Below are 12,313 nucleotides of genomic sequence, written 5' to 3' on the forward strand. Positions count from 1 at the left end.
GATTAATTCATTTCCGATCTAACTCTCAATCAGTTTTCAACCAAATAGGCTTCAGTGAATGATATTTCTTCAAGGCCAACACATACTTCATGCTCAAAATTATTTCCTGATTAAATTTTGACCAAAGATATCTCCCACACAGAAGCTCTTTTTTTCAATTTTCTTGAACAGTAACTATGATATGAATGAATTTAATGGATGAATGGCCTAAATGAGGTATGCACCTGAATGTAATGTGAAGGACAATTAGGGAATAAATAAGTGGGCAAATTTTGGGGTGCAACACCCACCACGCGAACGGCCAGGGAGACAACAAGGAATTAAGCTCGTTGGGGGGTGCAAGGTGCATGTCCGCAAAACATTGGCACTTGTCACACTTCTTTACGTATTCTTTGGCATCGTTTTGCATCGTGGGCCAATAGTATCCGGCTCGGAGGGCTTTCCGAGCGAGGGATTTCCCTCCTAAGTGCTGGGAATTGATTCCCTCGTGTATCTCTCGGAGTATGTTGGGAGTCGTACCCTCGTCAATGCACTTAAGGAGGGGTATGGAAAATCCTCGCCGGTAGAGGCGATTTTCGACCAAGACGTCTGAGCAGGCTCTCCTTCGGATTACGGAGGCCTCTTTTGGATCGGCGGGCAGGAGGTCGCTAGTTAGGTAATTATATACGGGGGTCATCCACCAGGACGCATCTCCGATTGCGTTTACGAGTGTTAACGCGGATGGAGATTCGGTACTCGGTTTTGGAAATATTTCCTGGATTACGGATTTGTTGCCCCTTTCTTCCTCGTACTAGCTAGTTTCGATAGGACATCTGCCCGGGAGCTGTGTTCCCTCGGGATGTGTATTACTTTGGCGCTCCTGAATCGGGTCAATCTTTCTCGTACGAGGGCCAGGTATTCGGCGAGGGCTTCGCCTTTGACCTGGTATTCTCTTGTGATATGGGACTCGACCAGTTGAGAGTCGGTGAATACCTCAATGTCCTCGGCTTCTAAATCGTTTACGAGGCGCAATCTGGCGAACAGGGCCTCATATTCGGCTTGGTTGTTGGATGTTGGGAATGAGAGTGAAAGGGATACCTCTATGAGGGTTCCTTCCCCGTTTTCTAGAATGATCCCTGCTCCGCTGCCAGTTGAGCCTGACACTCCGTCCACGTATATGGTCCATCTTCGGGGAAGGCCATTTCGGCCACGAAATCTGCCAAGACCTGTGCCTTAACGGCCTTTCTTCCTTCGTACAAGATGTCGGACTCTGCAAGCTCTAATGACCAACGGAGCATCCGTCCGGCCATATCGGGCCGTTCAAGCAATTGTGTTTCACAGGTTGCTCGGTTCGCACGATTATGGTATGAGCTAGGAAATAGTGCCTGAGTCTCCGTGCTGCGGTTATTAATGCGAGTCCGACCTTTTCGATCTGTTGGTATCTGACCTCGGGGCTTTGGAGTGCTTTACTTGTGAAGTAAATGGGTTTCTGGCCTTCCGGGGTTTCTCGTATCAAGGCCGTGCTGACGGCCTCGGTGGCTACGGCGAGATAAAGGTATAGGGTTTCTCCGACCTCAGGCCTTGATAAGACCGGTGGGCTGGAGAGGGCTCGCTTGAGATGGGAGAGGGCGCGTTCACACTCTTCCGTCCATTCGAAGGCGATTTCCTTACGCAAGAGTTTAAATAAGGGAAGGGCATGCTGGGCGGATTTGGCCACAAACTTGGATAGTGACATGAGCATGCCGTTTAAGGTTTGGATTGACTTTTTTGAGCTCGGGGTGGCCAAGTCTGAAAAATACCTGCATTTATTTAGGTTTGCTTCGATTCCTCTTTCTGTTAGGTAGAAACCGAAGAATTTGCCTGCCAGGACGCCGAACGTACATTTCTCGGGGTTGAACCTCATTTTGCACTTTCGGGCTTGCTCGAAAACCCTTTTGAGATGGGCGGCATGATCGCTTTCTTCTTGGTATTTGACGATCATATCGTCCATATAGACTTCGAGCATGTCGCCTATTTCCGCTCGGAAGACTTTGTTCATCATGCGCTGGTATGTCGTGCCGGTGTTTTTCAGACCGAAAGGCATTACGTTGTAATAGTAGTTGCCCGATTCGGTCATGAAGGTCGTGTATTTCTTGTCAGTTTTAGCCATGGGTATTTGATTGTACCCGGAGTAGGCGTCCATAAATGAAAGTAATTTAAAACCTGCGGAATTATCGACTAGTTTATCTATATTGGGAAGAGGATAAGCATCTTTTGGGCAAGTCCTATTGAGATCGGTGTAGTCAGTGCACATACCCATTTTCTATTTGATTTTTTAACAAGTACAACATTGGAGAGCCAAGTAGTGTACTTGGCCTCAGACATAAATTTGGCCTCTAGGAGGTCTTTTACAGCTAGTTCGGCCGCAACCGTTTTTTCGGGTGATTGTTTTCTTCTCCTCTGAGCGACGGCCTTGCAGGCGGGGTCTATGGTCAGGTGATGGCAAGCTACCTCTGGATCGAGCCTGGGCATCTCTGCGGCGCTCCAAGCGAATAGTTCGGCATTTTCACGGAGGCAAGCTTTGAGTTGTCTTTTGGCCAGGTCCGGCAAGGCTGCTCCGATCTTGACTCCCCTAGTCGGATCTTCTCCGAGGGCCACGAGTTCGAAGTCTCTGTCAGGAATTGGCTGGAGGATCCCTTCTGATGTGCCTGAGTTGATGCTCTGCTCAATTTCTCCCAGAAAACGACTGTCGAGGTCGAAAGTGTCCATGCGGGGCATAGATTTGTTGGTCTCGGAGATTGCGCTGGTCGCTGTTTTGTCTTGAGCCGGTGTCTTTATCGTGCTCTGGCCTTTTGCGGAGGCTTCAAAGCATCTCCTGGCTGCTTCGATGTTGCCGTTGAGTGTTGCTACTTGCCCTTTGGTCGTATAGTATTTAAGTTTGAGGTGTACGGTTGAGGGGACTGCGACTAGCTTGGCTAGTCTCGGGCGTCCAAGAATGCATTGGTATATCGAGGGGAAGTCAATGACCATGAATTGGACTTTGACGGCCCTCGCGGTTTCCGTCGATCCGATTGTAACTATGAGCTCGACGAACCCCCACGGCTTAGTCACCGTGCCGTTGAAACCTTGTAGGTCTGATCCTACGTAGGGGGTGAGGTGATTGTCGTTCAGTTGCAGCGTTCTGAACAGTTGGGAGTACATGATGTCTACTGAACTTCCCTGATCGACCAATATCCGCCGCACGTCAAAATTGGCCATCCGAGCCCGAATGAGGAGGGGAATGGTGGCATTGGGGGCCCCGCCGGGTAATTCCTCTTTGAAGAAAGAGACGGAGGATGGGCTGCCCTTGGCGTGGTCGAGCGTAGCGGCCTTGCTTGCACTGGCTGAGATCAGTTCGTCGAATTTGCGTTCTACGGATACCACGGTGAGCTTGCTGACTCCCCCACCCGATATGACCATGGCGGAGGGGAACATCTCCCATGCGCTGTGAGGAGCGGTGGTGGTCGCCGATTTGGCCTAGTCAGGGAGGTAAAAGCTTTCGGCCTGGTGATGCTCATGGCTACTTGAATGGCAGGCATATCTTCCGCCGGCTTTTCCTCGGTGATTGGTTTGGCTTCTTTGGTGGCCTCCTGCTTCTTCGCGTATTGCTTCAGGTGTCCCTCCCTGATCAATATCTCTATGGCGTCCTTTAGGTGGATGCAATCCTCGGTGTTGTGCCCGTGGCCTTTGTGGAATCGGCAGAACTTCGATTTATCCATGTTTGGTCGCGCGAGCATGGTTTTAGGGAAGCGGACCTTGCCCGTCTGGAATTCAGCATTCGCGCACTCGTTTAAGATGCGTTCTCTTGAGGCGTTGAGGGGGGTGTATTCTTGGAACTTCCCGGCTGGGGCTTTGTAGTCTTTGGGATCCCGGCCCTTGTCGTCTTTCTTTTTGTCCGTTCCCCGACGGGAATCGTCTTGGAGACCATTCTTGCTGGTTTCTTCTTGTCTAGAATTGCGTACCGCATGAGCGGCCTCCTTTTCCTCATATTGTATGTATGCCTGGGCTTTGAGAAAGAACTCGTCCAGAGTGGCCGGCGTTTCGATCCCGACGGCCTTGGCAAAGTCTGAGCGTGGTCGGAGGCCTCGCTCGAGCAAGAATTTCTTCATATGGGCAGTGGTAGATACTTGCACGGCTTCCTTGTTGAATCTTTCTATGTAAGCCCGTAGGGACTCGTCTTTTCCTTGGATGATGGCTTCCAAGGAGGCTTCTGACATGGGGTGTCTCCGGGAGGCCGTGAAGTGTATGGAAAAAAGTTTCCGGAGCACTTTCCATGAAGTGATAGACTCATCGGGCAAACTTTTATACCAAGTCATGGCTCCTTTGCGCAGGGTGGTAAGGAACAAACGACATTTGATGGCACCGGGCACCCCTCTATAATCGAGAAGGGCGTCGATGTTCTCTATGTGTTTGTCCAGATCGGTGGTCCCGTCGTATGTGCCCAGCGGCGGGGTTTTTCAAGACCGGCCAGTAGGGGCGCTTCCAAGATTGAGTGGGAAAGAGGGCCTCTACGCTCTTCTTCGTCGTCGCTGGCGGAAGGAGTGGAAGAGTGACTCCGACTCCGCCGGTGTCGTCTCTGGTTATCGTTGTGCCCTGTCGGGGGTGACCGGGATCTCTTTTTTGATCGAGGAGACTGTGACCGGTGTCGGGAGCGGTGGTCGCTTGACCCTTTCTTGGAGGATGGACCAGCGTTTTCCCTTGGGGAGGGAGATCGAGGGCGTTTCTTGGGAATCACGTCGTCCTAAGGGTGATGCTTGTGCCCTGGGGGAGTCTTCGATCGGTGTTTTTGCTCGAGCGCCCCGATCCTGTCGTTTTGATGTTGTATGAGCGCGTTGGTCTGGGCAAGGGCGGCTAGAACAACGTTCATGGTCTGGTCCTGAGGAGTCTAACCTTTGGAGAGGAAAGGGTTGCCCAGAAATTCATCGGGGTTGTCCTTCCCGCTTGTATTTTTGAGATGGTGAAATGGATCATCTTGGAGATCTTTTGGAGAAGGGGACGCCGTGACACCGTCTCGAGGGACGGTGTTTCTAGAAGGGGGAACGACGAAGATGTCGTTTTTCTTGAGTATTGCCGGCCATGAGTAATGATTTGATTAAATCTTTGGTTCCTAGGTTCTTGCAGGAGGCAAGAATGGATCAAGAAGGTGCAAGAAAAAGGAACGGGGGAGCTAGATTTCCCACAGACGGCGCCACTGATCTTACCTAGCAGATCAGATGGCTAACAACAATGAAGGCTTGAAGTTCCGATCGGCTGAGAGGGGGAAAAAAGGGGTTGTACCTGCAAGGCACTCCGATGCCAAAGTAAGTATGTGTTCCACAAGGTACAACAAAGTGAGAGAATTTTGGGTTAAGAAAAGATTACCTTGCCCTCTATGTGGAGAGGGCTATTTATAAGTTGTTCTTGTGCGGATTCGACTCCTCCTTCTGGGGCGGATATTTAGGCATCACGCGAGTTGATTGTTTACCGGGCACGAGGGTCTCTCGTAGTCGGTTACATTGTGAGTATGCCCGGAGCGACCGGGCGGAACTTACCACGCGTGGTCTAAAGTGTATTGGGCCGAAGGCTGGATTGGCCCAATTAGATAAATTGGGTCGGTCCAGAACAGAAGGTTTTAAGCACCCTACATATCCGTAGTACTCTACGGGAACCTTCTCTATGTCTATGTGTTTGTGTTTCATAATTGATTGGGAAAGTTTCTCCTTTCTGTTAGGAGAGAGAATTGAATTGAAAGACAGATGGACTGACTGTTTTTGGTTTTTGATTAGCTCGCTGAGATACCTTGTGAATCTCATGCCTACATATCCCTAATGGAAGTCAAAGCTTTTTGTAGTTCGGGGAACTAATTAGGGAAATGAATTTATTTTTTTGGTGCCTTGCTTGAAGCTCAAGGTTGAAACTTTGAATGAAATCTCTGTTTACAGTAAAGAGACATGAAGTCATCTTTACAGAGAGCTATTTCTACTATTCCGCCACAAACATTTAAAGTGACCGAAAAGTTGAGTTTGTTTCATTAGAGAGGGACCTTACTTGGTTGTGTTCAGGTATACCAGTCGCGTGTCTCTTGAATGAAATAAAGATTCTCAACCAAATTAGGGAAAGTTGTACAAGTCTGGGGATGTGCCAAAGCACGCCTTCCAGAGTCCTAAATGGGAGAATGTTTGAAATTGAAGTTGAAATGTTTGTTTGTTTGTTAGTTTGTTTGAATGTGGTGAGATAGGAGAAATATCTCTCTATAGAGATAAGTTATGTCTATCTATTGTATGAAAGATTTGATTTTTAGCTGGCTTGTATGAGGCCCAAGCTTGAGGCTTTTTAAAGGTTTTTTATTGACTCTGGGAGATGACTTCACTAGGAATTTGACTTTGACTGAGGAAATTTGTGTTCTGTATGAAGCCCAAAATTGAGGCTGACTCTAGTTAGAGAGTGTTTATTTTGTTTTTATTGAAAGGTTTATTTTAGTGTTTTGTACAAAGCCCATAACTGTAGCTGACTCTACCTAGGGAAACTCTATTTTTTGTGCCTTGTATGAAGCCCAAGGTTGTGGCTAACTACTAAGGAAATTGACTATGGATGACTCTATTGTGTGCCTTGTACAAAGCCGAAGGTTATGGCTAACTTTCTAGGGAAAAGACTCAAAGGATATGAATATTTTGACATAGAAGAGGATGTTTATCTGCTTTGTACAAACCCCAAGGTTGTGGCTGACTTAGTGGGGGAAAGACTCACTGTGGAGACTCTATTATCTGCCTTGTACAAAGCCCAAGGTTGTGGCTGACTCTGGTTAGGGGAATACCTATGAGTAGGGTTTTTGACTCTGAGGGGAGTATCTGCTTTGTACAAAGCCCAAGGTTGTGGCTGACTCTTAATGTGGAAAAGATCTACCAGTGTGGGATCTCTTGACTCAAAGGGGAATATCTGCCTTGTACAAAGCCCAAGGTTGTGGCTGACTCTATTGAGGGTTACTCTGTTGTTTAGAGACTGAAGGTTGACCCTTCTGGGGACTGTGCTTTTATTAAGCAGGGATTGATGAATGAAAGACCCAGGTTTGAAGGTTGACCTTTCTGTGGAATTTGTTTGAGTGATTGACCTAGACTCTACTAGGGAGTTTTGAAGGTTTGAATGAAAGTTGATGTAAGCTAACCCTTTCCAGGGAATTTGGATTTGAAGGATGGATTTTGGAGGCTGACCCTTTCCAGGGGTTTTTGTTAAATGAAAGATTGATTTTTTGAGGCTGACCCTTTCCAGGGGTTTTTGTTAAAATGAAAGATTGATTTTTGGAGGCTGACCCTTTCCAGGGGTTTCTGACTTATGAAGATTGATGTGGAAGCTAACCCTTTCCAAGGAATTTGGATTAAAAGGAAATGAGGATTTGATTGTTTTAGATTCTTGTTTAAAGCCCAAGATTAAGGCTGACTCTGAGGATATTTCAGATGGAAAACCTAGACTCTAGTAAGGAGAAGACTCACTGGAGATAGAGAATAAAGGTGACAGAAACTGTCCGTGTCTCTTATTCCAGAAGGTGAACTCAATACTGAGATTGAGACATTCTTAGCTTGTTTAAAGTCTGGTTTGAAGAATAGAAGAAACTCACCAGGGTAGGCTAAAAGGTGACTAAAGACCTGTTCCTATGTTTATAAGAAACCAGATGGGTCCTTGTATACAAGCTCAAGAGAAAGCTGTGAATATGCTTTTAAGAAGCCTGTGGGTCCTTGTATTGTAAGCCTAAGAGGAGGCTAATCGAGGGTCATCGAGGGTCCTTGTTATAGCACAAGAGAAAGCTATGTTGGTTTTGAACTTATTTGGTTCTAAGCAAATAGATAATCGTTTTTATATATGTGTGTGAGGTGAACTAGACCATATACCTATATATTTGTCAACATAATTTATATGTATATCATAACAATTACTACAACTTAATAAATTAAATTAATATTTATGTAACAATAATCATTGAAAAAAGTTTTCTCTTAATTTTTATATATTTTTATATACATTTTTAACTATAATTATATAATATTTATACCAACTTTGTGCGACTCGTGCGAAAGCACATATCTTTTACTAGTTAAAATAAATTTTCTTCCTAGTTAACTCCACAAAAAAAAAGATAGCGTTGCTGATTTTTTCTACGTTATATTTTTACAATGATGGATAAAATATACATCATGTGGCATTTATAACATATAAAGTGTATATTTTATATTAAGATTACGACTAGTCGTCTGTCTGTGCAATGCACAATAATTTTATTGAAGGGTTATTAATAAACACATACTTAAAAAATTATCAGTGTATTCTATATTGATTCTTTTTCTTTTAAAATCAACAATTTAATAGTTTGTATTTCATGAAAAATATAAATATAAATTTTTAATATGATTTTAAAAATATTAAAAAGTGTAAAATTATAAACAAGTATACTTGAAAGGGAAATTCGAACCTTTTTTATTTGATTGTAGGAGCTTGAGACTCTTTACATATTCATTTCATTGAACCATAAATTTTAAATTTCTGATGCCAACTTGGTACATCATGCAACCATCTGTTCACGTGTACCCTTTCTGTTACCTTAAAATTTCTTACAATAGGGAGGAACGTGTATTCCCAGTTGATAGACTTAAGGGTTAAAGGAAGATTCCTACAAATAAAGACGCTTTAGGCGATTAAGACTTGTGTGGGAAACTATACATGAAAAAGTCGAAGTAAAGATACATCGATGGAGCATATAGGTCGAATCAACCATGATGTGGATCAGAGGTAATGGTCGAGAGTAGTCTTGTCGACCATAGAGGCTTCCCATACTTAGCAAAAATTATCATGTTTATGTCTTTGACAAATGCAAGCGTCGAAGCCAGGAGTGGTTAATTCGTAAAGAGCCAAAAGCGGGAAGTTTCAAATTTCAAGATCAAAGACAGTTACTTCGAGAGGTCGTGCGTTGTAGGCGCCAAATATATGGAAAGATCTCGTGAAGCGGTTATTTTTAGTTTCAATTTTAGCTGTATATTGCTTTAGGCAGTTATCTTTGTAAATTACTATAAATAAGTCATTTTGATGTAGAATTTGGGGTTGTTCGCTGATATACTCAAACTACTTGCCAAAACTCTTCCCAATTTCCGACTTCACGAAAAAGTAGTTACTAAGTGTTTGATGTACGTGAATCACCACTTTTATTTCAATGCAAAATCTTTACGTTTCAATTATTTACTTTGAAGCTTTTATGTGCATTTTACTCATTGATCATCATTCATTCTACGTTTTCATATACGTCGACACTCTTTTGGTCACAAGTCTCGAGTTCACCAAAGAGACATTCAATCCTTATTTCGTGTAGAACAAACCTGGACTCACGACCTCCTGGTGGTCACGAGTTACCATAGTAGGTCAAGATCAGTGAATACCCAGATTTGTCAAGTCATTACGTTTAGGTCTGTTTCCATCGGTCACGAGTTACCTGTCGGTCGAGCCTAATCCATCGTGTGGAAAGCCGTTGTACTTGTTCCTATGGTCTTAGAAAACTGTTTCTTAGGCCAGCATCATCGACAAAACGGATACAATATAAAAACCTTAGCACTAGTCTCAAGATAAACTGGTCGATCTTGCAAGTAACCTTTAGTTTATGGCCTTGGGAGGACCAGCGGTTGTTTACCAATTTCCATAGTAAACAAAATGGCACGGTGGGACAATTGTGCTAAGTTTTGTAGAATTAGAAGGTGTATGAAACTTAGGAGTGAGAATTACACCAAAGAATATAACAGACCACTTAGATGATGCACACCTAGGATGTCTAATCCTCCTAACCCAAATAATATACATGTAGTGCCCTCAGGGTCTTTAGAGTCGTTAGACACTGTACTTACCCAAGTTAAGCCTTATCCTCCGTTGACAAATGCGGCCATGACAACGTCAGTCACAGGGTAAGTGGTAGCATATACCCTGTGCCTCCATCGGGGAGCCCTGGGTTAAAAATGACAACAAGCACATGATTTAGGCCTAACCTACCCAGTTTTGGAACCAATCCAATCCAAACCAATCCATATATTTTTGATCGGTTTGGACATCGGATTTTCTCAAAACCGAACCAAACCGGCCCGCGAACACCCCTATATCCAAACACCTGTTCTTGATCTGTAACACCATTTTCATAGTGTACTCACCATAACTTTTTCAGGTTCAAGGTGAAATCGTGTTCTTAGTTGCAGGCACTTCCAAGACTTTTTTAGCATTGCAAAAGCTTCCCCGAGGTTCATAGGAGCTATCTGAATACTTGAGGCATTCCCAGGTCCTCTAATTTGCGCTCCAGACCTCCATTTTTAGAGTTATGTAACTCCATTTCGAACTCCCATGAATGGAGCTCAATTCATGCAGTTCTTGTTACCAAAATGTTCCATTTTACATGTTGAATGATAGCCCTAAGATTTTAAGGCTTAATTATGTGTTTACAACATTTAATTTGATTTTTGATTTTTAGGGTTCATCACTAATTTCCAGAAATTCACATTTATCTCTGATTATTAATGTTAGTTAGTTACCTGGTTAGATTCGTGGTAAGAAGCTGATAATTTTAGGGTTTTAAAATGTTAAAAAAGATTGAGTTTTGAGAAACTTGGAGTCTTGGCCATGGTGGTTGTTGTTGTTTCCGTTCTAAGGAAGAAGATGAAGGCCTTTGGCGCCATTCATTATCTTTTAAAAAATTTGTTTTAAATAAAATTAATTAGAGTTTAGTTACTTCGACTACATCGTAACAGCCCAATTGGTAACAAGCGTGCCCTTAAGACTCTCATGCCTCAAGTCTAGGGTTCGAATCCCCCTCGCCCTAGACTTTTGTTTTATTTTTTTCATTTTTCCATGTTAACTGAGTTTTATATTTTATGAACTGAGTGTGTCCCTCTATCACCACATGTGCACAGCAGGGTTGGTTAATGTTTTGAGTGGCAAACTGAAGGTCACGGGTTCAAGCCCCATTGTCCACATTTCCTTATTTTTTATCACATGTTTATTTTAGTTTTTCATTAAACTTCAAAAAATACTAAAAATAGTAGATTTATTATTTTTAATCCCTTCTTTTTTGTGTGATTTATTTATTTCATGTATTTTAGTATCATGTTAAAAAATCCCAAAAATATTTTATTTATCATTATTTAAAAATTAATCAAAAACATGTTCTTTTATGTTTGAGAAATCAACTAAAAATTGTTTTTATCTTATTATTTCTTTTATAGAACTTTATGAATGTTTGTTAATATTTGTTTAGGGTTAGGTTAGAGTGTCCTTCACTTATCTATGTACCCTTAGACCAATTCTCCTTAAGAATTTGGTATTTAACAATTAAAATCAATTAGGTCTAGGTATTTCTTTAGAAACCCTAAATCAAAACCCTAATTTAAAAACCTTAGGTTTAAAACCCAAAACCATAAAATTTGCAACATGTTGATCTTTGTTTATCCATGTTTATTTTTGCATGTACATACTTGTTGATTTTAATCCATGCTTTGTACTTAAATGTTAAACCTTGTCTTGTACATATACTTGTTGATTTTATATCCATGTGATTTGTACTTATTGTTATATTTTGTTTATCTAACCCAATGTTTAATCATCAAATTAATCATTCCTCATTCATACATGATTTGAATCCAAGGGTTTAGATACATTCATCTCTTGCTTGTTAATACTCACTTGTTTGTTCTTGTACATACATGAGGTATTTATTGTTAATTGTTTAAGCTTGATGTTTTATCCAAAGGATGGGAATGATATTGACTAAATTGTCAAGGTACTTAAATTCTTTTCCAATCTCTTTTATTTTTATGTTAAGTGTTTTAAAGCTTTTCACTTGTTTATGGTTTAGTATTGTTAAAGCTTAACCAAACCCTTTTGTTGATTTTTTAAAGCTTAACCATTTTAAAACTTATTAGGTATTTTAAAGCCTAATTCCTTTTCCAAATTGTTAAGTATTTTAAAGCTTAACCTTTTAAACTTATTAGGTATTTTAAAGCCTAATCTTCTTTTAAACTTGTTAAGTATTTTAAAGCTTAACCCCCTTTTAAAACTTTGTGAGTATTTTAAAGCTCACACACAAAAAGATTTTGGCCACTTTGGCCCCCTTTTCCTTTTTTTAAAAAAGAGGAACTACAGAAGCTCTGACTTCCCTATTGCACTTAAGGGGTATGTAGGCCTAAGATGCGATATCTTATCGAGCTCACTTTCAAAAACTTCTCTTCCCATCCCTACCCTCTATTTCAAACAAGTTTTTCACATAGGTTTTTCACAAAAAAAGGGTTATTTGCAAACAAAAGATAATAAAACAAAAACAAAG

The 12,313-nt window shown here is 42.1% G+C and overlaps 1 protein-coding gene across 1 annotated transcript; it reads right to left on the minus strand.

The window, feature by feature from the left end:
- Positions 1-3,368: 3,368 nt before the first annotated feature.
- LOC131613581 (uncharacterized) lies at positions 3,369-4,313 on the minus strand. Its single transcript, XM_058885237.1, has one exon. The coding sequence runs from the start codon at positions 4,311-4,313 to the stop codon at positions 3,369-3,371; it is 945 nt and encodes a 314-aa protein (XP_058741220.1).
- Between the last annotated feature and the right edge of the window lie 8,000 nt (positions 4,314-12,313).

The sequence above is a fragment of the Vicia villosa genome, linkage group LG6 (assembly GCF_029867415.1).
Source record: "Vicia villosa cultivar HV-30 ecotype Madison, WI linkage group LG6, Vvil1.0, whole genome shotgun sequence".
NCBI lineage: Eukaryota > Viridiplantae > Streptophyta > Magnoliopsida > Fabales > Fabaceae > Vicia > Vicia villosa.

Excerpts from the sequence above, each read along its gene's own strand:
- LOC131613581 (XM_058885237.1), bottom strand. The coding sequence starts at position 4,313 with ATGACTTGGTATAAAAGTTTGCCCGATGAGTCTATCACTTCATGGAAA.